At 41.4% G+C, this 26,396-nt stretch overlaps 1 protein-coding gene across 4 annotated transcripts in view; it reads right to left on the bottom strand.

Moving 5' to 3' along the window:
* Positions 1-26,396, bottom strand: part of SPNS2 (SPNS lysolipid transporter 2, sphingosine-1-phosphate) — a 104,111-nt gene that overhangs the window by 16,592 nt on the left and 61,123 nt on the right. For all 4 annotated transcript variants that reach the window (XR_011363194.1, XM_069971148.1, XM_069971149.1 and 1 more), the window contains exons 4-11: positions 20,074-20,225; positions 15,349-15,415; positions 12,279-12,409; positions 11,462-11,614; positions 11,061-11,250; positions 5,810-5,875; positions 2,440-2,538; positions 437-600 (exon numbers count right to left, since the gene is read on the bottom strand). Coding sequence is in view for 3 of the 4 variants with exons in the window: in XM_069971148.1 (XP_069827249.1) it covers positions 437-600; positions 2,440-2,538; positions 5,810-5,875; positions 11,061-11,250; positions 11,462-11,614; positions 12,279-12,409; positions 15,349-15,415; positions 20,074-20,225 (1,022 nt within the window). In the remaining variant the exon portion in view is untranslated. The remainder of the gene's footprint in view (positions 1-436; positions 601-2,439; positions 2,539-5,809; positions 5,876-11,060; positions 11,251-11,461; positions 11,615-12,278; positions 12,410-15,348; positions 15,416-20,073; positions 20,226-26,396) is intronic.

Here is a 26,396-nt window from a genome sequence, read left to right as displayed (position 1 = left end):
TGCGGAGGTGCATGTGCGGCATCCCATTGACACACTGAGACAGGCAGGATTCCGCTGTGGAATTCGCCCGCTTTTACTAAGTGTGAACATACCAGACAGTGGGACTGAAGCACTTGCTTTAATAGAAGTGAATTTTCAAGAACATAGTAACTACATTTCTCTCTTGAATGACCTTAACATTAGTGATATATTTTGCCACATATATAACATTCCATGAGGCTTTTATGATCATTGTGTTCTATATAGAGATACGCAAACCTTTAGCACAAGGTCAACGTTTGGTCTTCTCTAGTCCTATAGCTTTGTAATCTTAGTATAACTGAAGTGAGCTGTGATAAGGATTTGCCTGATACATAATTTGAAGCCAACTTATTTTCAATGGTGTCTCTACACAACCAACAGTTCATACCGCTTTCAAGGAGAAACTTCAACTTACTGTTGCTCAGCTTTTTCACGATCTTCCAAAAAGTAAAGTGCTGTAGCCAGGAAAAACATTCCACCCAAAACGACCACAAAGGGGCAGAGCATTAGAGCATAACCTAGACTCAGGAATTCCCATAGTGGAGACTTATTGGTACTCTCCTGGATCAGGTCCGAGATCTAGGAAGCAAAAACAAAAGACTTGTAAGCAGCTACCTCCAACCTGGTGGAAAAGAACAATCTCTGTCTCCAGTGGAGGAAATAGACTTGAGCTGGGCTCTTTAATTATCCTGGGAACTGGGGACTGGAGAGGAAGACTAGGTTTAGCTAAACAACGCTTGCACTAATATCGGTAAATACATGGTGCCAGATCTCATCACACCAAGGTCATTGGTGAGGCGTGGACATTTTCCAGTCAGGAATGCTACATTGTTATTCAAGCAATAACATGACCTATCAGACATTGTGTATTTGATATCATAACAGGGATCAGAAAACATCCGAATACAGACAAAGTTATTCTAGGGCAAGGGTAGGGAATCTTAGTTTTGCAACAGCTGGAGAGCCAACTCCCATCATGCGTGGACAGCCAAAGCTAATCATGGATGGAGTTGTAGTTTTGCAACAGCTGGAGAGCCAAGGTCCCCTACCCCTGTTCTAGGGAAAGAACAGAATGGCAGTGATGCCAATGCCTTTATTTTTAAAGGGAAGCTATCAACAGTTTAGAAGCATCTAACCTGCTGATATGGCCTTATAGCACACAGGGCACTGAGGATGAAGGTAATTTTCTTACCTTCAACCTCTGTGTTGTTTTCAGGAACTTTGGAGTTAATTTCATATGCTACTGAGGTGGTTTGATGCACTTGGGTTGGGACTACCACCAATCCACTGGCCCCTCCTAGTAAACATTGGGGGGGCACTCTACAGTGATGTCACTTTGGCACTCATCACTGCAGAGCGCCAGACGAATTAAACCATTTCCCTACCAAAGTTCCCGAAAACGTTGCTGCGGATGAGGGTAACAAATTACCTTCATTCTCAGCGCTCCATGTGATATAGGGACATATCAGCATGTTAGATTCTTTTAAACGTCTGACAGTTTCCCTTTAAAACAATGAATCTATTTCATAATGAGCTGTCATGTACAGTGAGAAGGTGATCTGCCTACTTTTCATAGTCACAAAGCAAAAAGAAAAGGACAGCAAGGTAAGGGTATTAGGGCTGTATACAGGTATACATTGGAGAATAAAAAAAAGAAAAAAGGTCGGCACGTCCTGAGATAAAAATTCGGTACTTTATTCCAATGCGTTAAAATCTCATGGTACAAAAAGTCACAAGCAAGGACACGAACAAATGCACAATCTTACGCGTTTCTGGCCAGGTGGCCCTTAATAATTTATAATTATTTATGATTAAGGGCCACTTGGCCAGAAACACCTAAAATTGTGCATTTGTTTGTGTCCTTGTTTGTGACATTTTTTGTACCATGAGATTTTAACGCATTGGAATAAAGTACAGGATTTTTTTCTCAGGACGTGCCGACCTTTTTTTCCTCATACTATTTGAGGACTGGGATATCGTTGGGTTGGGCACTCACCAGGTGAGCTGGATGGACTATTTGTTGTGTGCACATTGGAGAATCCCCTAACCCCATCAACATACACCGTGAGACACAGTGTGAAAAGAGCCTTATATCATTGAAATTTTGCTCCCCGTTGCTTTGCAAACTGCTGCCACTTTTAGTAAAGTCTAATATTGCCATAAAACCTCCGCACAGAGAGCTGAATGTAGAGCAATTAGAATAATGTATGAAACTGCAACTGTGAAATGGCCTTGTAGTCCTGAAACGTGACGTGCAAGCTGAGCCAGACAGACTCGTTGGGAACAGTTCAGTCTCAGCGTTGCAGGCTCTTCCCAGTGAAGAATCATCTACTTTGAACATAGTATGTTGTGGGGCCCTGAGGCCTAGATTTGAGAATCACTGCACTATATGGACATTGGTTATTGCTATGTACTTACAAAACCAATAAGGTATGGGCTCCCAGCATCTCCAAGAAGATGTGAGGTGAAGCTCTGTAATGCCACGGCTGTTGCACGGCGGGTTGGAATAACCACATACTACACAAAAAGAGAAACCAGAGTAAAAATCATGGCAGCATAAAGTTTTAAATAGATCCCAAATCACTGTAAATAATACTGAGGAATTCTCACGGATAATATCCGCGGAATTCCGCTGTCTGTCCGCGCGCCTTTCCGCCGGCTCCATGGTGTCTATGGAGCCGGCGGAAAGCCGCAGCCGTGCGCGTGGACAGACAGCGGAATTCCGCGGATATTATCCGTAAGAATTCCTCAGTATGAACCCACCCTAACAAGGTATAAGTGAATAACATTAACACATTTGTAGCAAGTCTATGGCTGCCCAAATGCCCCTCTCTCCATCCACCCATACCCTTAGCCTCCATCCATCTTTTCCCCTTCTTGGTTGAACAGAAAGGGGAATCTGGCAGCAGAAAAATCACTTGTTGCACACTAAGTAATGATACTTGTATAACTGATCCTCTGTGGCTTGCATACCCAAAACCAAACTTTGATTGCCCGCATGAAGAGCCAAAGAAGCCTCAGGTTGCAAGGTTGCCCTCTCCACTGCTCCATGTATGATTGACAGAGGTGCTCTGCATCTTCATTGAGGTGTACGCTGGCTCTGAAGACCCTGCCAGTCAATCATAGATGGAGGCACAGTGCTTACAAGGTGGTGCAACCCAGGACACATTAACGATAGAGAAATGCCTCTTTGGCTCTTCACATTGGTAATAAAAGTTAGTTTTAAGAGGTGTACAAGAGGTGTACACAATATTTTAGGCTACATAAAGACATGTGATCTAGTTTAATGTAATTACTATTGTGTAATATGCTAATTCCGGGATATGGCTGTTTTTGATCCTACAAAACTATGACAGCTCCATGCGAACATTATATTTCTTGATGGAGAGGTACGTTTGTCTATACTTCATGTTGTTGAAGGAAACACTTGGATGATTGGACGTATCTTGACATATCAAACAAGAACACAGTATTCAAGAAGCTTCCTGTTTAAAGTAGGCCGTCCACTGCCACAGCCTGGTGTTTACTTGAATAAGTTCAATAGGAAATTCCTACAGTAGACGATGGTCAAGATTGTTTCATTCTTTTGCGAGCACATAAACATGGCGTAGGACATTCCAAGGCATTCCAAGTCATTGAAACAATAGCCCAGGAATTGTCTAGATGATGAGAGATGTGACTCAACAGCAAGGAAATAGATAACTTATTCCAATAATCAGGGCGCTTTAGCAAAGGTTGGTTAAATGAGTGAGCAATTCATGTGCATGACAACACATAGGGAGATAATGCCTTGATCTGCCAGGAAATTATGAGTATGGGTGCCACCATATGAGCTACAATAAGCCAACTATATGAGGTTTCTTTCAATGTGTCACATTACAAGCGCCCACACAGCGTGACCACAGTCCTGTAGGAGTGCTAGGCTTCTGTAGTATGTCAATGGCAAGAGCCGTATTACACCAGACATGTATTGTTCAAAAAATCATTCGTTCGTTCGGATTTAAATGATATTCGTTTCATGTAATAGCAGGCAGCGATTAAACGTTTACAAATCGTTTGAACTCCGCTTGGTGTAATAACACGTCGTTCGGCCGTTCCATGGTCTATCAGCCAGGAAAGGATGAGCGCAAGAACGACTGTAAGTAAAGATCATCGTCCTTTGTAACAGAGTGAACGATTTAAGATTGCTTATCATAGCGGTTGTTTGAGATCGTTTATCCCTAAATGCCGAAAAATCGCCCCATGTAATACCACCCTTACAATGCATTTCTCTAAGCATCAAGTAACTGCCCTAGGCCAATATCCTCCCAGGCCTCCATGCCCAGATAAGCTGATGCGTCATCTATCCACAGGCACCAGTACTTGATTTTATTCTGACAATATCTGCATCCTTTTCTTCACAATTTTTAAATGCATGGCAACATAGAGGTACATTTCTCACTAAGACCAACCCTAAAAAAAAAAATCACTTAATATTTCAGATTTTTTTTAAAGTGTTTTTAAAGAAACAAAAACAGACCTAATTCATGCTTTCCTAATAGAATTGAACGGTTATAATGGACAGACATTTCAAGGTGCAATCAAACTGAAAGCTTTCGAGGTCAAAGAAGTGCTCATTATAACTATTCATCTGTTACTATTAAATTATATTTAGAACTTTTAATATATGCTGCGTAGAGTCTGTCGAGCGGTGCCTGGCTAATGTGTCCATTAAAGAGAACATTAGCAAAAAGCCCCCAAAACACATAAAATGCATTATACATAAGTAACTGGAAAAAGTGAAATATCTAGCAAAAAATAATAAGCCACTTTATATAATTTATATAGTATGATATGGTTAGAGCCATGCAGATTACGGCACACAACGTAGATTTTCTATTAATTGATTTGCTACAACGGTCGTGATTAATAGAAAATTTATGTTGCACTGCAGTCAATGGAATCCCGGACAGAGTGTATACACATAGGGGGACATGTATCATCTATCGTTCCGGGGTTTTTCGGCGGAAATTGCCGATTTGCGCAATATTTTATTCGCAAATGGCCAATTTGCGAATAAAATATTCGCAAATCGGCACTTTCCGCCGGGTACGCCGGGGGGCGGGGAGGGGGAGCGAAGGGGGCGGAACGGAGTCCGCGCGATTCACCATCCGTTCCGCAAAAAGATACGCTGAAAACCTACTCCAGTCCTCAGCTGGCGTAGGTTTTCGGCGGTGCGCACCAGAGCGCACGGGATTTATGTAGAGGCAGTCCGCCTCTACATAAATCCCCGTAGCGCCGGAGATGCGGGGACATTTATAAGTCCGGCGTAAAAAAATGCCGGACTTAATAAATGTCCCCCATAGTATACACTCCAGTCGGGAGTCCTAGTGGCCGCACAAAAAACTGACATGTCACTTTTTTTTGCGCCCACTATTCATTGAATAGCAGCCGCACAACACTGACAACTCACGCAATGGAAAGTGCAGCTCTGGCCACACGTTACATTGTCTGCTATGGTAAATTGGGATGCGGCACACATGGATGCGCCTGCATCCCAATTAAGCACAAATGAAGTTCATCCATCCAGTACTGCAGTACCGGCCGGGATGATCTTCACTTAGAACAGCCGGTGTCATACAACGTGAGAACCTGGGTTAGAAAATGCACAGGTACCCTCTTTATTGGTTAAATTATAGTTTTACCTTTCTGTTTATATATAAAGGGCAGAAAATCTCAGGTACAAGACAGGCAATTCATATAATAACAATTGTACATAAACTTAATTGACAAATAGAGATATTCTTACCATTAACATATCGGCGGTGATGGCCCAGTTCGAGAACAGGAGAGTCTCACCAGCAAATATACAAATCTGTCAAAATTTAATATTCTCAATTTATTATAAGGAAATGACACAGAAGTATAAAAATTATCACAATCACTTTAAATACATTTCTTTTGCTAAAATTAAAAAATTTACCTTGTGTACCCCAAAAGTATAAGACCATAAGAAATAACCAAATATTAAATTTGTCATTAAATTCGACATTTCCAGCATGCTTTTAGAGAGATAAAACCATTGATAGAAATTACAATTACAAATACACATGATCTATAGAAAGTGTGTGCGGCTTCTCAAACTAATGAACTGCAATGTTAACTACTGAAGTTTTTAGTTTTTCCCTTGGCAGATATTCACCTCTAAGGAATCCTCTCGAGAACGATGCTAAGTGGATAATATGCCTTTGTTTGAATAGTATATGATATTAATAAATGATATATTATTTATATGAAAATTAAAAACATCACTGAAATCGATGACAATTGAATAGCCTGGCCCGCTAAATGACTACTTTTATGGTCAGCCTTTTTATTAAAGTGCCATATAAAGCCATCTGCCTTCTGATCATTTGTTCCATTTACAACCATCTTCTTCTAATTAGTGGTTATTCTCCACCGTAACAGGCCAATACCCGTCATTAGTTGATGAATGGATATTGGTATATGCTGCGATTCATAGACTTTGTGAAATGTGAGATAATTGAGTGTTTATTATACATAGTATTCTCCAACCTAGGTCTATCCAGCTGTTGAGAAATGCCCATTCCCTTACCTACCAGAGGTTGTACAGCTCTGTTATAACATATCAACAGTTTACTGTACATATACTGTAATGGTTATCATGTGACGTGAACTGCTATTATTGGTGTATTATGTCATTATTGGCTGCCCTTTGTACATGATCTGAATACAGGGAAAGTGCCCTTTTGATGTGCTATACTCAGATCCCCATGGTTAACATGTGTAATACAGAGCCGCCAGCCCACCACCTGCGTGTTTAGTGACATTCTCTTTCCAGTTATTGTTTCGGTCGGCTCATTATTTGTATTCTTGCTCTGTTGCTATTGTGCATCTAGTCTTTGAAGACCAGTATCACCGTATGATGAATGTCACTGCTCTAGTCTGCATCCATTACAATATTCAATGCTATTATGTAATATATATATATATATATATATATATATATATATCATACTTATACATTCCTATTATATCTTATGAAAACAGAACTATGAGCAGCCAACAAGTACATGTGACTCTGTGATAGACCTATTTTAATAAGTTTTAGTTCTAGTGTCTAAAGTGACCATAAGGAGCTAGCGTCAAGTTTGCCATATTTTGTATTGTCAGAATCCCACGAAAGACGTGGTCAACCAAATTTTTATGTACGCTAAAAGCAGACATCGGATCAGTTTCGATCAGTTTTTTTAAAAGTATGTAAGCCAACGGGAAACGGATCCTGATGGACGGCATACAACTGCATCCGTTTTTACTGGAGATGAGCAAATCGCTCATCTAATCGAAGTGAAGTGTATGATCAGTGCTCCGCTCATCAAGCTAAAGGCCTTTCAGCGCTGCTCCGCACCCTGTCGCTCCACCCCGGGTGTCGGGGAAAAGTTGCATCCAATCCTGGCAAACTGGGAGAAGTTTTCCAGGATTGGATACAGCTTTTCCCAGCCTCCTAGGAGGAGTGGTAGTGAGCGGAGCAGCGCTGAAAGGCCGTCGTTTGATGAGCGGAGCGCTGATCATACACTTTACTTCGTTTAGATGAGCGGTTCGCTCATCTCTAGTTTTTTTTACCATATATTTTTGCACACGTTTTTTTGTCTCCATAAAACAGATACATTAAATGGCCAGCAATAACAAAGTGTGAACCCAGCCTTATTTGGATCAAACAGGTGGGCATGAGATGGCTTGAACTTTATGTCCTTTCTCAAACTGTTAAAGGAGAAGTCCGGCGAATTTTTTTTTTAAAGTATTGTATTGCCCCCCAAAAGTTATACAAATCACCAATATACACTTATTACGGGAAATGCTTATAAAGTGCTTTTTTTCCCTGCACTTACTACTGCATCAAGGCTTCACTCCCTGGATAAAATGGTGACGACACGACTCCCAGAGCTGTGCGGGCTGTGGCTGCTGGAGAGGATGAATGCAGGGGGACACTGAGGGACACAGGGCACTGGAGGGACACTGAGCATCCTTCTGCCATCATCCTCTCCAGCAGCCACAACCCGCACAGCTCTGGGAGTCGGGTCGTGACATCACCATTTTATCCAAGAAGTGAAGCCTTGATGCAGCAGTAAGTGCAGGGAAAAAAGCACTTTATAAGCATTTCCCGTGATAAGTGTATATTGGTAATTTGTATAACTTTTTTTTGGGGGGGGCAATACAATACTTTAATAAAAAATTTCGCCGGACTTGTCCTTTAAGCTGGGTTCACACTGTGTTTATGTTTCTGTTTAATGCATATGGTCATTATTGCCCATAATAACCTATCAGGGCACAGCTTTGATTTCATATTCAATGAGCTTATACTATAAGGAGTGGCTAGATGCCTATGTTATATTCTTGTTTCTCTGTGTAATTCCAGTTCTCTCTTTGCTAAGCTAACAGGCCAGGTTATCACAAATCACAGTTAAGGCTTTCTAAGTCTCCCCATACAAACATTCTCCAGCTCCCCTCCAATATGGAACAGATATATTACGAATATAAAGTCATTCCTGTTTTAACATCCGCTTGCTTTCCTAGAATAACAGCTATAAAAGCCTTGTGTACATGTGCAATGCATTGTAAGGTTCCAATTTTACAGTATTACGTTTTCTAATGAAAATAAACCTGCGTTGGCAAGTACGCAATGGTGTTAAAAGTCCTGTGAATTCCTGCTATATTTTTAGAATACACTAGACTTATAACTGTGTCGGAAATCACTGGGACGCAAAGTTTCTGATTCCAGCTAGGATAGACAATGCTTGTGGCAGAAGGGTGAGAGAAGTGCTCTATAAGGGCACAATACATATGTGATACATATCTGACAGATGTCTATGACAGGGATGGGGAACCTGCGGCCCTCCAACTGTTACAAAATCACAATTGCTATCATGCCTGGACCACCGAAGGCTGCTCATATTTCTATGGCACTGTTAAGGGTTTTTTCAAAGATTTTTTTCAATGATGGTCTGTACTACAATAGGGCATCAATGTCTGATCAGACACCCAGCACACGTCAGCTGTGTGTCAGAGTGAGATGGAGCCAGATGCAGACGTCTCCCAGGGGTGGATTAACTTTGCCATAGGCCCCAGGCTGTTCACCAAGCCTGGGCCCCCCACCCCACTGTAACTATGGAAGCACTAGCCTGGCGTTCATAGTACAGGATAGATAATGTCATGATGTCCTGATTTGTGCAAAATTGCCATAAAAAAAACAGTGATTTTTTTTGCAAATCAAGTGTAGCCAGGAGACAGTACACCACTGAAAGTATAAGTCTTTTTGGGTGGTCATGGGCCCCCCCAGGAGCTCAGGGCCACCCGAAATGCCCCTTTTATGATCCACTACTGACGTCTCCGCATAGTGTACTTGCTGTGCTGGGTTTCTGCAGCTTCTATTGAAGTGACTAATAACCCAACACATCGACTACACAATGTGCGGGGCTGACTGGTGTCAGACCCCTTATTGATCACAGGTTAGTGGCCCATTCTAGAAAAAGTCCAAAAAAGCCCCTTTAACTAAATAGATGATCGTATGAATGTATGCTGTATAGATGCAGGCACCAAGTTTGTACATATTAACAAGGGTATGTCAGATAACTGCAGCATTTACTGTGTCTTCCAGTCACAACTATTTGAAATATGTTAATCAATTTGCAAACCTGATAGAGTTTTATCACACTGCATTCTAGAATTAGAGATGAGCAAATCTTGAACACACTCGTCCAGACCCAAAAGCTCGTCATTTGATTATTGATAGCTGAAGGCAGCCCTAGGGAGATCTGTGGCCTATGGCTATAATGAGTGGAGTCGTAGATCTGCTGTACTAACAGTAGCGATGACGTAAGTCGCACAAGGGAAGCCAGAGGTAGGCTGGCAGGCTGGAACACAGCAGGATTCACGGCTGGAACCGGGACAGCAGTCACAGGTAGGAACCACAGATAGCTGGAACCAAGAACGTCAGGAATCACGGAGAGGAATTATGGGCAGGAATCACGGGAGAGCTGGGACCACAGGTGCAGATTTAGACTGGGTTCACACTACGTATATTTCAGTCAGTATTGTGATCCTCATATGGCAACCAAAACCAGGAGTGGATTAAAACACAGAAATGATCTGTTGACACACTGATGAAGTTGAATGGATGGCCGCCATTTAATGGCAAATATTTGCTGTTATTTTAAAACAACGGCTGTTATATTGAAATAATGGCAGTTATTTACTGTTATATGGCGGCCATCCACTCAATTTCAACATTGTGTGAACAGATCCTTTCTGTGTTTTCAATCCACTCCTGGTTTTGGTTGCAATATGAGGACCACAATATTGACTGAAATATACGTAGTGTGAACCCAGCCTTATAGAGGAGGTGATTAGGTGCACAACCAATTTAAGAATATATTGTCCCTTTAAATCCAGAGCAGTTGGCGTGCGCACCCTAGGAGGTGGGGACGTGCAAACCACCTGAGGAAGCAGGAGACTGGAGCCGCGACACATAAGGCACCGGGGGGGGGGGGGGGGCTTGGGCGAACAGAGGCCTCTGCATGTGGGCTCCAGCGTCTGCCACAGATGAAAGGCGCCGGTATCGTCTGCGGGCGTGACGGTGGCCCGGAGCATGGGTCGCCACTGCGGCCGTCACAATGGCTGTATCCATGTTTTCAATTTGCAGGCAGCCTTAGAGCTGCATCCGACTTCTTCAGCTACCGGTGATCAAATTCCGCACACTCTCAATCATGCTCAAGGTTCGCTCAGCTCTATTTATAATCTTAAATATGTAGATGCGATATAAGAACAGACTATTTGCATCAGGGAGAAAAGCTAAGTCAGAAGCAATAGTTACTGGGTGGGTGGCACTAGTTCTTTAACCAGGAGTATAACAATTGCAGATCATGTACAATCTGGACACCAGCTGAGCTGCACAGAAGGCTTGTTTCAGCCTCACTGGGCAGGAATTATTTAGAGCAGTAGAAAAGCACAAGAGAAAAGAGTTCCCTGGTAAAGTCACTTACATATGCAGCTACGATGCTGCTCTTGGCAGCAACGAAAACCAAGCAAATGAAGATGGCAGATCCCAGCATGCCCACAGCACAGACAAGTGGGTCAGCACGTTGTGTTTTCAACCGACACCATTTAGTGGCACCTGCCCCTGTTATCACTCCGAGAAAGCCGGTGATGCAGGTGATAGCTCCAAAAATCAAACTGTTAAAAGAGATGGAAAGGGTTGTCAGGGACATGGGGAACTACTTGTGTAATGCACTCTAAGTGTCAAGTATCTCTTATTTACAGAGCTTCTCTTTCTTGCTTCTTATACTAAAATAGGAAATTTGATCAATATACTGCAAATCATAAAATTCTTCCAATTGTGCAAATAAATGCAGAACTTTATTTCTTTTGAGAATCATTGAATTACCTGTCTTTGGTACTGCAGGGTCCAGAATTACATGGCTCCACTGTTTTCTGCACAACTTGTGCTCTATACAGGTATAGCGGAATCCACATACCGAGAGCCCCAGTTGCAAATGACACTGTAGACGTTGCCAGTGAGGAGAAGACGTAACTGCGACTGGGAAAATAAATAGGAAATGGACAAAATAAGTGCTTGAAATACTGGCTTCTCAGCTGGCCAGATGTGACCCACTAATTTATTCTGCACTTTCCGGGGCTTCTGCCATCTAGATCTAATTCCACAGTAGACACAACAGCTATTTAGGCAAACTGTGTCATTGCAGACACAAGACCCAGTAAAATGGGTAATAATACCCATAATACCATGGATCTTGAATTCTTTAGAGTTTCAGAGTGGAGTCTATGCCAGTGTTATAGCTCTCTTCACTAAAAATGTTATACCTATTAAATTTGCAATCTGCCACCTGAGGCGAGATACTCATCTTACCTCATGACAGATATGGCCAAGCTATTGCATAAAACATTAAAAACTAATAATGAGTACAAATAATTTAAAAGAAAAGTATATAGCGTTGTTTCAGCCATATCCTATAAAATAATGAGACAGGGAACACATACTCATTGTACTGTTTACAGCTCTTATCAAATAGCATGAGCTTATCCCACAAACTCTAAAGTCTAGTACACATTCTGTACTGAGGTGGCCTATGTAGACTGAAACAACTTTCTATGTCTCATACAATGCTCCAATGGCAATTGGTGGTGCAGATAATAAAATTCATTCAGTCCCCTTCTTGCTTCCCTCTTTGGCAGTCACTTACTTCTTGACCAGTGCTTTCATGTCTCGGAACCAAGAACTCCGCGCCTTCAGCTGTTCTGTATGTCCTCTTTTTGCCGCTGGTACAAATATTAGTATCAGAGTTCCCGTTATCATACCAAGCACCGGTGAGACCTAAAAAGACATTACATTTGTAGAACATAGTACACAATACGTATAGCAGGAAAAAAAAAAAAAGAGTGGTTCAACCAAAAATGAAAAAAAGATAAATTCAACCATAATTAAGATCACATTAGAAAAGAGACATTATGTAAAATAAGAGACCCTGGTAAGGAATGATAGAAGGTTGACATTGCAGTGTTAAGTATGTGTTCATCAAGCTTGGAGTACTTAGCATCTGTTTAATCCTAATGAGCCTCAGCGATGAAGCCTCACGACACGTTCCTCCAAGTACCCAGGCTTTAAGTATGGAGCCTCAACAAGTCATCATGTTCTAATAAACAGGCAGTAGGAAGAACTACACAATCACTGGTTTCTTAAATGGTGACTTCAGGTTATTGTCCAGTGGTCTACAATTCCTAACATTTTTGGATGGTTCTCCACCTAGGTGGAGTAAGAATTCACTCGGCTGATGGCCGAGAGGAAGCGTGTGATGTATTAAGCGTGAAACAGTCCGTTGCCTGTATCTTCTGTCACATGTCCATGATCTGAATTGGAATAAAGATATTTCTTTGCAAGTATCCAAGAGTTAGTGCCACAATTTCTTTCTACTACAAAGCTGGATTGTGTAATTTACACCTATATATTGTTTGATCAACAGGGAAAAGTCTAATGTTATTATCCCTCGATACAGCACAAAATTTTTTGTGTGAAAATAATTTTACATATGTGTTAGCGATATAACAGCCAAGAAGCTTTTACAATGGAGCAGTAAATCCAAACCACGCCTCTTCCTTAATGATATAGAAGTTCTGGGAAAAGGAGAAGACAACTAGAAAACCTAAAACAATAAAGATCTGCATCCCCCCCCCTACTTCTGGCCATTCAGTAAGGACAGAAATATAACTTTACTATAGCTAGAACTCCCTAGTCACATACTGGATCTGCCAACAATGTTTTAGAGAGAAAGAGTCAAAGGTGAAGAAGCAATGCTTCCTGTTTTAAGCCTTAAAATCAGATTTATGATCAAACAAGCAATGTTAGCACTTAGATGAAGAGAAGGGAAATGTGAAGTATAAGGGGTCAGCGCTAAAGCTCTGGAAACCAGCTTTGTTGTCCTACCCCTCCCTTCCTTTTCAAAACAGGAAAGCGTATTTGCCGTAATCTCAGACTAAAGTGGTGTACAGTCAGGGATAAGAACATCCATTGGCTGCCACTGATTGGAATCGGAAAATTAGTAATGCCATTGCTTAGAATAGTATATTGTGCAGTACAGTTTCCTCATATTGCACTGCTAAGTGCAGACTCAAGGACCTTGTCTACTACTAAGAGAACACAACTCGGCTTATTCAAAGTAGCATCTCGGCTTCCATTTATGTCTTAGCCATGATAACTATATAGGATGTGGATCACAGTTAATACTGATGGATCTTGATTTAAAATATAATCTATTAGATCACATTTCCTTGACATGGTAAATTTAAACTTGTGTCCCTTGAAACAGGTGCAGATCAGCAAGATCAGCGCTTGTTTGCGGTGCCTTTACACAGGGCAATTAATCGAGCAGCTGACGTTTTTTGGTGAGCCTACAGACTCGCTTTAAGGCTGTGTATTTATTTATTTTTTTATCCAAGAACGGCCGTTGTTGCTGATTATAACAACGACTTTTCTTGTAAAAAAAGAATCCTATGGCGACTAGCGACCACTGCGCACACAATGTATTGCAAAATGGGTGCTGTTCCCCTATGGCTGTGGAAATAATTGACTTGTCAATTATTTTCAGACAGTAGACTGTGAACAACAGCCATTGTTCACAGTTTGTTCACACAATGTATGGCTGTTCTCACGGCCGTACATTGTATTGAGGTCAATGGTTAATTGGGGTGCAGGCACACCCAAATGTGCCCACATTCCAATTAAAATAAAGTGATGTATCAGACGGATGAATATGTAAGACAGCATGCGATGTTCTTACATAGTGTGAACATAGCCTAAATGTGGATAGCATGCTAAAGTGAAAATCCGATGGTATGACTTAAGGGCGTATTCCACGGCCCGACTCTGAGCAGCAAACAAACTCCTCCTTCCCCGCTCGCTGCTGCTGATATTCCACGCGGCTGTAGCGAGCGGTGAGTCCGGGGAGGGCCAGGGGAAGCTGCGGGGGGGCTGGCCGGGTGATCGCTGATCGTCCGAATACAGCCGATAATCGTCCAGTGGAATAGGGCCTTTAGATTTTTCTCACAGATTCAGGATGTATTTTTGTGATGAAACAATCACTGTGTGAACATGCCCCAATAGGAAATGATGCCGATGGTAATAAGATTACGTTGTTAGTCAGAAACTGCAGTAACTCAAATGGATTCTATACAATTGCTACATCTAAATCTGCCATTTAAAACAATTTCTTATTGCTTAATATGTCTTCAATCATTCTAGGCAGCCCTTTCGCACAGAGAAACATATGCTGTTTGGGCTAAACCCACAAAGGCTGCATTAGTTGTTTTTTTTTAATAATAAAAGTTAAAAATTGCTTACAAATACAAAGTAATGGTGTCTAGGGAATTTCACTGCCCCTTCCATGTGGCATGTACATCTGTTCCGCTATTCAGGAAAAACTCCATAGGAATAGATTGTGTCTATGGTGAGTATTTGAGGAAATAACATCTCACTAATACTTTGTTATGTATATACATTTATTCTGTATTTGCAACAACAGATGTACATTGTAAAGAACTCCAAATAGAGTATAGGAGATAGCCACACAGGGCTAAAGAAAGTATAAGGGAATACATCTAAGAAATAGGCTGAACTAACTTATACAATACACAAGGTACTTTGCAACTAGGAGTAATGGCCACACATTGCCTTGTTGTCCACCCCTGTATTAGATGCTAAATGTGCACTGACTTATCAATACAATATTTCTTTAGAACAAATTGATGTTAATACTTTACCCGCAATGCCCAGCGCCAGTCCCCTGCTACCTGCTTGACACTTGAACCAGTGATATATCCTAAGCCACTGTGGATAAAGAAAAAGAGAAGATTTATTAAAATCCTATAAAATTTCCATACACATTAAGGCTGGGTTCACACTACGTATATTTGAGGCTGTATATTTTAGGCCTCATAGCAACCAAAACCAGGAGTGGATTGAAAACACAGAAAGGATCTGTTCACACAATGTTGAAATTGAGTGGATGGACGCCATATAACAGTAAATAACGGCCATTATTTCAATATAACAGCTGTTTTAAAATAACAGCAAATATTTGCCATTAAATGGCGGCCATCCACTCAATTTCAACATTGTGTGAACAGATCCTTTCTGTGTTTTCAATCCACTCCTGGTTTTGGTTGCTATGAGGATCTGACTTGAGGACCAAATACAGCCTCAAATATACGTAGTGTGAACATAGCCTTAAAGGGGTACACCAGTGAAAAAAGTGCCAGAGATTTGTAACTAACGTTTATTAAAAAAAATGTAAAAAATATCTACAGTCCTTATCATACAGTCCTTATCAGCTGCTCTATGTCCTGTAGGAAGTGGTGTATTCTTTTCAGTCTGACACAGTGCTCTCTGCCACCACCTCTGTCCATGAGAGGAACTATCGAGAGCAGTAGCAAATCCTTATAGAAATCCTTTCCTGCTCTCCATACTGGAAAAGTTATGGAAGACTTGAGATGTTTTAATAGAAGTAAATTGCAAATCTCTGGCATGGCACTTGCTGCCCCCAGTTGATAAAAATTTTTTTTTTTTTTTGCTGGAGTACTCCTTTAAGATTGAATTAGTTAAGTCATACAGTAAAAAGATGTATCAAGCCAAGCTGGTATATAAAGATTGAGAAGCTTAATATAAGGGATATATAATGAATAACAAATGATTGTGGAGACGTTTTATGTACATTTACTAATTTCAGCCAATTATGAAAAAATCCACTTAATCTTCTATGTGAAATCATATTAATATTATGCATTTACAATGTGTAATAAAATAAGGGTACTATTACATGGAGCGATTTTTAACGATTAACAACGAAAATGAGATTGTTAATCGTTAATCTAAAATCGTTCATTATATTACACAGAACAATAGTCGTTAGTTACGATCGTTACTACAATCGTTATTGCGATCGTTACTATGATCGTTTACTCCCTCTGGTCCCAGCAAAACAATGAGCAATGTGCAATTACACTGAGCGATTAGTGAACAAATGTGGAACTTGAGTGAACGAATGTTGAGTGAAACGATTAGCGAACAACTAGCGAACAATTAATGATAATTTTAGGATCAGATCTAAATCAACGACACACAAAAGATTTTTCGATCATTGCCTGCAATTACACAGAACGATTATCGTTTAAATTCGAATGATATAACGATTTTTCACACGATAATCGTCTCGTGTAATAGGGCCCTAAGGGGCTGAGCACCTCAGGCTGCTCTGTATCTGATTCTCTGCTGTTTATGGAGATTACTGATAGACTACTAATGTGAGGAAATGATCTGACAGTGCAGCTGCACTAACAGGAACCTCGCTGCCACCCAGTCTGGTGCCTTCTTGTGCAAAAGTCAGCTATTGTACCCCAGCTCCATTCTGCTTTATGGAAGTAGTAGTGCTCAAGTGATGGTCTTACTATATATTAATATACAGTATTTCTACCTGTTATTGCCGCTCGAAGATTGTGTGTGCAAAAACGCTAACATATCAAGCCACCAAAAAAGTTTCCAAGCTAGGTCCACAAAAGACCACCATGCTAATAAAAATGTGTTCTGATGTCAAACAGTGACATAAAGTGCTGTGGAATATTCAGATTTATAATGAATTTCTATACTCTTATGATATATACATTACTTTTTTTATATTGGGCTGAAAAGCTTGGAAGAAATAAGGTTTATAAGGTAATAAGAAATACTAAGCAGCCTTACCAACAAAAACACAGAACCCCTTTAACAAGTTTTATTAGAAAAACAGGAATCATTCCGTAACTCTGAATGTCCTATACACCTTTTTGTCTCTATGACTTCTTATGATATTGGCACGCACACTAAGGTGCGCCATTGCTCTCACTCAACACTTGGCTTAGAGGACTTCATCTTGGAGGTAAATGTGCACAGCAGTGTGCTTCATTGCAATTCTGTATGCCAAAGTAGTAATGTTCAAACATCTAACATCAGCTAAACTAAATATCAGACAACTTTGAATAACAATGGGGGGGGGGGGGGGGCAATAATGGCTATGGGGCCTTACCACCAACCTAAATTACAATACACCTAATAATGGGGAACATTCTGGCTACAGCAGTGGATATGTAGTCTGACATCTTGGCCAGTGAGATAAATGGCTTTTTATGTAATACAAGGGTGACCCAAGTTTGCCAGAATAGGGAAAACTCTGATTAAGTAGGAAGCCCCTATTTGATCAGTATCTGCCCTAACAGAGTGTATTGGGAGAGTTTGCTTTTATGAGAAAATCCTTTTAATGCATCTGACCTAAAGATGCTGTGGGCCCCTTCTGACAATGACACCTTTAAAGTTCCACTGTCGTGAAATTTTTTTTTGCAGAAATCAATAGTCCAGGCGATTTTAAGAAACTTTGTAATTAGGTTTATTAGCCAAAAAATGCATTTTTATCATGAAAAAGCAGTTTGAAGCTCTCCCCCCCTGTCTTCATTATTCTCCTATGGAGAGAGCTAAATAAAAGACCAATACAGGACAACAAAGAGTTAATCTACAAATACATCGCCCTTTATCTCCCCTGACAGTCACCACTGACCTCTCTGAGCTCTGATTACAGCTGTCACCCAGCTCCTTTCCTGTAATCCTCTGTTATCTGCTTTCTGCTTTTGGCTAACTCCCTCCTCCCCCCTCCTCCCCCCTCCCCTCTCCCTAGAACAGACTGGGGACGTCTGATGCAACATGTGACAATTTTCTGATTTTTTTGTAGAGGATGGAAAAGAGGAGGGAGGGGGGGACCTGGGAAAAGGCTTTTTTAAATGCAGATAATGGCATATTTGGCTAATAAACCCAATTACAAAGTTTCTTAAAATCGCCTGGACTATTGATTTCTGCAAAAAAAAAAAAAAATACGCATGGACGCATAGCCTCCCAAATAGTGCAGCTCCTAAAACTCTCAAGCATTCAGGTGACATGGTACTGCTCCGACGCAACACTCCCATACTTTACACTTTTTCTTATTATAACACTAAACCAATATGGTGTAAAACACAACACATTTAAAGGTCATGTAGTTTCGATACAAACCAAGCATGTGATGGACATAAACTGTCAGCGGGTGTAGCGGGTTACTGCTGATATATTTGTACCGAGCTATGCTTCTGCTTTAGTTCATTTACATAGTGCTTGGCATGTGGGGTGACCATGATTTCTATTTTTGACTGTTATTTTTTGATTGTTTTACTACTGTATACATTGCGACAACCCTAAGTCATTGTTAGTGCTGTACTGAACTGAATTTTTTCACTGCTTATCCATAAAAAGTTTGTGCATATGCAGCATGTTGTGTTTGTTTTTATCAGACCTTCCCGTCCCTTTACTTTTTTTGTGACCAGGCATAATGACTGCACCTTGGCAGCCTTCCACACAGTAAAGAAGTATATTCCTAGCTCTCATGTTCTTATAGGGTGTATATAATTTCATCCAAGGCCCAGTGCTGAGCTTCCTTCTTTACTGAGTATTGGTAATGTCAGTGAGCTGGGACCAAGCAGATCCAATGCAAAGTACAGTTTCATCGAATTCAGAGAGTCTCATATACAAAAATCTGAAGGAATACATTCTCAGTAAAGCTATGCAGTCTCTTAGTCTGAGGGGGTCTCAACTCATAGACTGGTATCGATGCTGAGTGACCTATAAGGATATAGTTAAAGGGGTTATCCAAAGAAAATCTTTTTATTTCAAATCAACTAGTGTCAGAAAGTTATATAGATTTGTAATTTACTTCTATTTAAAAATCTCAAGTCTCCCCATACTTATCAGCTGCTGTATGTCCTGCAGGAAATATTTTCTTTTCAGTCTGACACAGTGTTCTCTGCTGCCACCTCTGTTTATGATGGGAACTGTCCAGAGCTGGAAAGGTTTTCTATGGGGATTTACTGCTGCTCTGTACAGTTTCTGTCTTGGACAGAGGTGGCAGTAGAGAGCACTATGTCAGACTGGAAAGAAAACACCGCCTCCTGTTGGACATACAGCAGCTGATAAGTACTGGAATACTTAAGATTTCAAAAAATAAGTGAATTACAAATCTATCCAATTTTCAGAAACCAGTTAATTTGAACGAAAAAGATTTTGGCCGGAGTACCCCTTTAAAAGGGTGATTTAATGTAAAACTGGCATGCTTGTGTCACACACAATTACTTTTATTGTCTGTTTGCTATATTAAAGTATCAAATATAAAGAAAATGGGGAGCAAGCATTTCTTCTTAGTTTTTTCCCCACATCTCATTGCTGTTTGACATAATTGTTGGAAAACTGAGAACAATGGGTTAATACGTAAAGACAAAACCACAAAACCCTGACACATGTACACAGCAAGCTATGGAAAGTGGTTGCACTCTGAGTGTGGTGACTATAAATAGCTCCATTGGTTGTGCTGACTAAGACTTGTCCCTTGTGAATAATCTTCATACGCAGTACAACATATTCCATGTAACAGCCATTACCTTCCAAGAGGGATAGCAAAGTAGAAGACTGACAGCATAAGTGTGCGGGTGTTCTTGGTAAACAGATCGCCAATGATGGTGGGAGCGATGGTGGAGTAACTGGCCTCCCCAATGCCCACAAGCCCTCTGGAGAGTACGAGCAGCCAGAAATACTGAAAAAGAAGGCATATATGTACATGTTACTAGTATAAAGTATACAATGCACGAAAAACAAGAGGTGCGGTATTGATTCCTTCCAGCCCGGAAAGAGTTAATGCATAAGCAATTTTCTTTGGTTACCACAGTAACTGGTAAGGGGACATGTCATGGGAATACACAAGTATAAGACAGAAGAAGCAGGGTGTATCTCTCCCGGCAGGGGTCCTATTATCAGCCAGACAATCACAATAAACATGGCAGAATCATTACACGGCCTTGTTTAGTCTCTGCTTCTTACATTGATCGGCGTATTTAATCTTACAGTAAATCTGCCTTCCCCTGCAAACAAATATACATCATCATTGCTGCTTAACAAAGCCCCGGCACACCGTGTATAAATGTACAAAAAGCCACAGGTCGCTCCATACTACCATCCCGTAAAGAAGATTTTTTAATATTCTAAATCATTAAAAAGTGGACGGCATCTACATGAAGTTATTGCAAATCTATGGTCACACACATTATTTTTTTTAGGTGTAATTCAGACAAAGGCCGGGTTCACACACTGTATGACACTTGTCACAGAACGACCGCTGTCTGTGCAGTTCAACCTGAACCTTATTTCTTTTAAATTGGAATGCGGGCACATTTGGGTGTGCTTACATTACAATTAACCATTTCAGACAATGTAAAGTACGGCCAGAGCCGCACTTTACATTGTCAGCACTGTCAATTTTGTGCGGCCTTTTTTCAAATAATAGCGGCCGCACAAGATTGACACGTCAGTTTTTGTGTGGCTGCATGGAATCCCGGTCGGAGTGTATACTGTGTGTATACACTCCGGCCAGGATTCCATAGTAATTAAAGTGATCGGCCATTTCATTAAATAACAGCCATTGTTGCAAACCTGCAACAGCCGTGCTTTAATAAAAACTTATGTTGTGTGAACGTGGCCAAAAAATTTTTAACTGTTTTTTTGGCAATAGCAAATGCTATAGACCACCAAAAAGGCTATTTATGATTGGGACATATATGGCCCGGAACTGTCCCTCAAAATGAGCTTTTATTGCTTACTACGAGCGGGAAAAAAATCTGTCATAGAAAACATAATACACGGATACAGAAATTATACTAGGAAAATTGTTTAACTTTTGATTAATTTGCTGGAATAGTTCTACCCCCTTTAAGTCATGCTGTCATATAAGTGTCCAGCCCAGGGATTTGAAGTGACTAGGAAATGAGAGGGATAGAGCTCTAGGAAGCTTGTCAGCCTTTGTGGTGGAGACCCAGGTCATTACACATTGATAAAACATTTCTGCGCTGCTTTGTTGTCGGGCTGTGTCCTTCAGGCGATGCACTTTGTGTATATTATTTACGCAGTCTGCATGAGAATAGGTAACTCCTCTGTTAGATTGCATGCCAATATTTGTCTTTGTGCCTAAAGAGTAATCTGAAGGTGTCTGTGAATACAAGATGAAGATGCTTCCTCAACCAGGAGAAAGTGGACAAGAATGCATTCTTAGGACCTTTTGCATCAGGATTAGGTAGTCTCTTCTTCTGCTGCTGTATAATCCTATTGCAGCAAATGAGAGCTGGAGTACCAGCAAAACTGAGCCTATCATAAAGTGTGTCAGCTGAGGCTCTGGGACTAAAGCAATGATATCCAGGTGAACATTAACTTTAACTGGATATTGTCACCCCCTTACTCTATGTGTGGTTCTCTGCACCATTCACAAGCTTAGATGCTGCACAGTCAATATATGCCTGTATAATACTAGTCTGTCTTTTCATTCTGCTTTAAAATTGCTTCATTTTATTGGTAGACAGTGTCATCTAGGCGGGGCTTCATGAGAGTTATGCTCCCTCTCCTATATGAACAGTGTCATCTAGGCGGGGCTTCATGAGAGTTATGCTCCTTCTCCTATATGACCAGTGTCATCTAGGCGGAGCATCATGGCAGTTGGGCCCCCTCTCCTATATGGACAGTGTCATCTAGGCGGAGCTTCATGGCAGTTGGGCCCCCTTTCCTATATGAACAGTGTCATCTAGACGGGGCTTCAAGGCAGTTGGGCTCCCTCTCCTAAATGAACAGTGTCACCTAGGCGGGGCTTCATGGAATTTGGGCTCCCTCTCCTATATGAACAGTGTCATCTAGGCAGGGCTTCATGGACGGGCCAACATCTAGCCCCTGTCCACTGATAAAATGAAGCTATTTTAGAGCAGAAAGAAAACACAGACAAGTGTTAATAAGGTATATATTGAATCTGCAGCATCTAAGCTTATAGATGGTATGGAGAGCAGCAAAGAGTACAGGGGGCATTACAGAACCATGTAATTTTATGGTAAAATCAACTAAAGCTGGCCATACTTTATAGATGAATGCTCTGATTCATCTAAATCAACTCATTCAAGTCTTATTCAGCTCACAGCTATCTCTCCTCATCCGCCAAAAATGCATGTATTTAGAAAGATTTTGCCAGTCTCCTCTATTTCTTTGAGAATAAAAGGATCAAACGCAATGAAATGCTTAGGACTGGCCATGCACATTACATTAATCCAATGTCTACCATTGTAGTTTAGGGCTGTCCATTGATTCTGTGAATGTTCATGTCGCCCTTCACTAACAATACTTAAGCCATGTAAAGGCTCCTTTATTGAGTGGCGATCTACTAGGTTGGTGCTTATACTGGATAGCAGTCTGTCTGTCTAAAAGGAGCCTTATCTATATAGAGGCTATCACGGCAGCATAGGGGGAACGGCTCATTACTAATGAAGATGGCTCCAGACTGATTTTCAACATGCATATAAGGATGTCTGGATATCCATATACTTCTGGCTATATACTATGCATTTAACAGACTGTACTCAGTATACAGTACTCAAGAGAAGTGGGACTTGAGCATGGTGGAGTCTGATCACTCAACATTTGAATACTGGAGGCCAAAGAAGTTGGATGCAGTCCTAGAGAGTCTGGGAAAAATGGATACAACCTATGTCTATGTTTACACAACGGCCATGATTTCTGCGGTACTTACGTAGTGCTACAGGCTGAGGTAATCCCAGCCGGAGTGTATACACATAGTATACACTCCGGCCAGGATCCCCCTAGCGTCACCGTAGAAAACTGACTGCGGCCGCAGAAAACCCTTTCAGTTTACACAAGGGGCGAGCAGCTCCAGCCGCACACTCCATTGCGTACTGTATGGAGTTCTGATGCGGGCACGCACTGATGCGCCCGCATCAGAACTCAGCAGAGCTAAAGATCATCCATCATACTACGTGTGACCATAGCCTATGGCTGTATCCATGTTTTCCAGGACTCCCAAGGGCTGCATCCAACTTCTCTAGACAACAGTATTCAAATGTTGAATGATCGAACTCACGCTCACCTCTATACAGTACACACAGGACTTGGACTAATGTAATAGCAGAGCTTCTTTATCACAGGCAAAAAAGTAAATCTGTTTTCATTTTGGTGGAAGAGTCGCTGGATTTCTGTGATCTTGTAAATTAACACAGTGAGAAAATGTGCTTATTTCAGATAATGTAATTCACAAAAAAACCTGGCTCATTGAGGATATTAAATTGGGACACTTAGACAAATAAAACCCGAGAACATTCACAGTGAATGAAAAATGAGATGAAGAGACGCAATCCAAGCGTTCAGAACCATTATTTGGTTGTGATGAGCTAAACGGAGGAGTGTTAAAAGATTTACATCCAAAATAAAAACACTCCTGTGTACACCACTAAGGGTTCGAAGTGGATAGCTCTTTATGTAGTTAGTTGTTTTTCCTGCAGTCTACAATTTATGATGCCCGGTATAAAGACCTGAAGCCTAATCACTTTTAGGCTAGGTTCACACTATGTAAAAACGATAGCCGTATTTCATAACAACATCCGTTATTTGAGAACTAATGGCCGTTGCTTGCACAACAGCGACTGTCATGAAATACGGACGTTGTTTTAACATAGTGTGACTCTGCACTAGGAAGGAAGTTCAGATGATAATGTCATTGGGCTCCATAATACTAATGACTACTCTGAAGCTTCCTCTGGCCATGGTATGATAGTAATGGTAGTCCAGGGATAGTCCAGCAATGGTAGTCCTACAAGTTAAAAGAAAGTTGTCCAGAGCAATCAACTACAGCTGACTATACTTTTTAGATGGCTGCCAGCTACACTCTTGTTTAGCTATTTCTCCTGATCCCCCATACACATTTACATCCAATGTGTATGAGGGCCTCCAGCCTCTACCCAATGCAGATGTCAGGGTAGGGCAGGGTAAGATGGGACAGTTGTATTTCAACATTCCTGATCAGTTTATTCTAAAGGAAGATAAGCCACCATCAGCGGAGTCTCACAATTCAGGAGCATGCTCAGCTGATAGTGGATTTAAAGAGTACGGCCAACCAATGAAGTTAGGACCCTCTTCTGTCAGAGATTGGCATCACCGGGCTGGGTTCAAACTGTGTCCAGCAGGGTATGTATATTGTAAGCTCTGGGATAGTTCCTGGAGGACCTACAGACCCACATTTACCAGGCCGATGCCTTTGTCATTGTGTCATTTGGTCTCCATTGAGGATATGTTGGACCTATATATTAGTGAGTCACCCCAATGTCTACATCTGATAGACACTGCCTAATGCAGTGTGACCCTAGCCTTAGAGCCCTAAGATCAACTGATGAAATGATCATCGGCTGATTGTTTCTTTAGGCCCAAACCTAAAATAATCGGACGCCGACCGCACATTGTCACGTGTAATAGCGATGCATGGCCGGCAGCTCAGACAGTTGCAGCGAGCGGGACCCGGGATAGGGGAGGAAGCAGAGTGCAGGAGGAGCCCTGGAGTGTGGATGGGTAATGTATACTGTTTGAAAAAGGGCTGCAAGGACATCGGTAATGATATCCATGTAGCCCATGCTAAACGATTATCGGGCCGTGTAATATGCCCAGTAAACAAGCGCCAATCTAGCAGATCTAGCTGCTTTTAATCCAAGATCTGTCCTGCGGTCCATTCTGCAGGTGATGCAGTTATTGTCCTAAAAAACAACTTTTAAACTTGCAGCCCTGTGTCAAACTGACGTGGCCTAGAAAGACTATGCAATAGGCTGGCACAACCTCCTTGTCCCTCCTCCCCACCCTCCTCCTCATTAGGAATGCTCCAGGCAGGTATTTTCCTATTGATCACCTGTGAGAACACGGCTGGATGGTTAAGGCACCTGTGCAGTTTTCATTGCAGAGAAATAGGAAACATCCTGCCAGTGGCACTGCTAATGATAAAGAAGGTGGGGAGGAGGTACAGAGGGGTGGTGCAAGGTTAGGGCACAGATACTCTAGGCCACGGCAGTTTGGCACAGGGCTGCAAGTTTAAAAGTTGTTTTTTAGGACAATAACTGCATCACCTGCCGATCGGACCACAGGACAGATCTTAAATTAAAAACAGCTATCCGAAGGTACAAGTGGTTTGGGGGGGTCAGATTGTGGGTACAAAGTCACTTTAAATTCTGTACAGCATTAACAAAATACTTTAGAGCAAGTAATTGTAGGGGCCTACAGTGTAGCCCAACTGAACAAGTGTTTGTCCATTTTCATATTGACTAAATGGTTTCTTTTAAAATAAAGTGATCGAAAGGTCGGGGCGTGATCTGGTAAACCTCAGTTTACCAGATCAAATTCCCTGCCCAAGAGAGATCACTTTAAAGCCTTGTACAATTACCCAACTGCAATGTGTTCCGTTTAGCTCAGAGAAAAGCTACTGGCACAGGTGCTTTATAACCTTGGCAGTGTTACCAATGTGATCACATACTGTATACTGGCAGCAACAAAGGCCTATAGATTTATTCATGCAGGAAACATCACAGGAGGGTGTGACAAAACATGTGCAACTGGAATGCAAATATTAAAATGAAAAAGAAAGCTTCAGAACGGCGGTGACTCGAGTTAATCTCGGTAGGAATGTGACACCTCTCACATTTCAACCTCACGTAGTCTGGTAATTCTCCAGGGCTGTTATGTCATAATTACTACAAAAGAGAAACTGACAGGTTGAAACAAAAGTCTGAGCCGCGGCCGTATAAAAGAGGAGTCAGGAATAACAAAGAGGAGCAATTACCAGCGACGTGTGCTACCATGGTGTATATGGGCTTACCTGATCCTGCCCCACTAGGGACAATACCTTCAG

This window comes from Dendropsophus ebraccatus, chromosome 5 (genome assembly GCF_027789765.1).
Source record: "Dendropsophus ebraccatus isolate aDenEbr1 chromosome 5, aDenEbr1.pat, whole genome shotgun sequence".
Taxonomy (NCBI): domain Eukaryota; kingdom Metazoa; phylum Chordata; class Amphibia; order Anura; family Hylidae; genus Dendropsophus; species Dendropsophus ebraccatus.
Note: the sequence above shows the minus strand (reverse complement) of the source record. Positions and strands in the feature narration are given on the sequence as shown.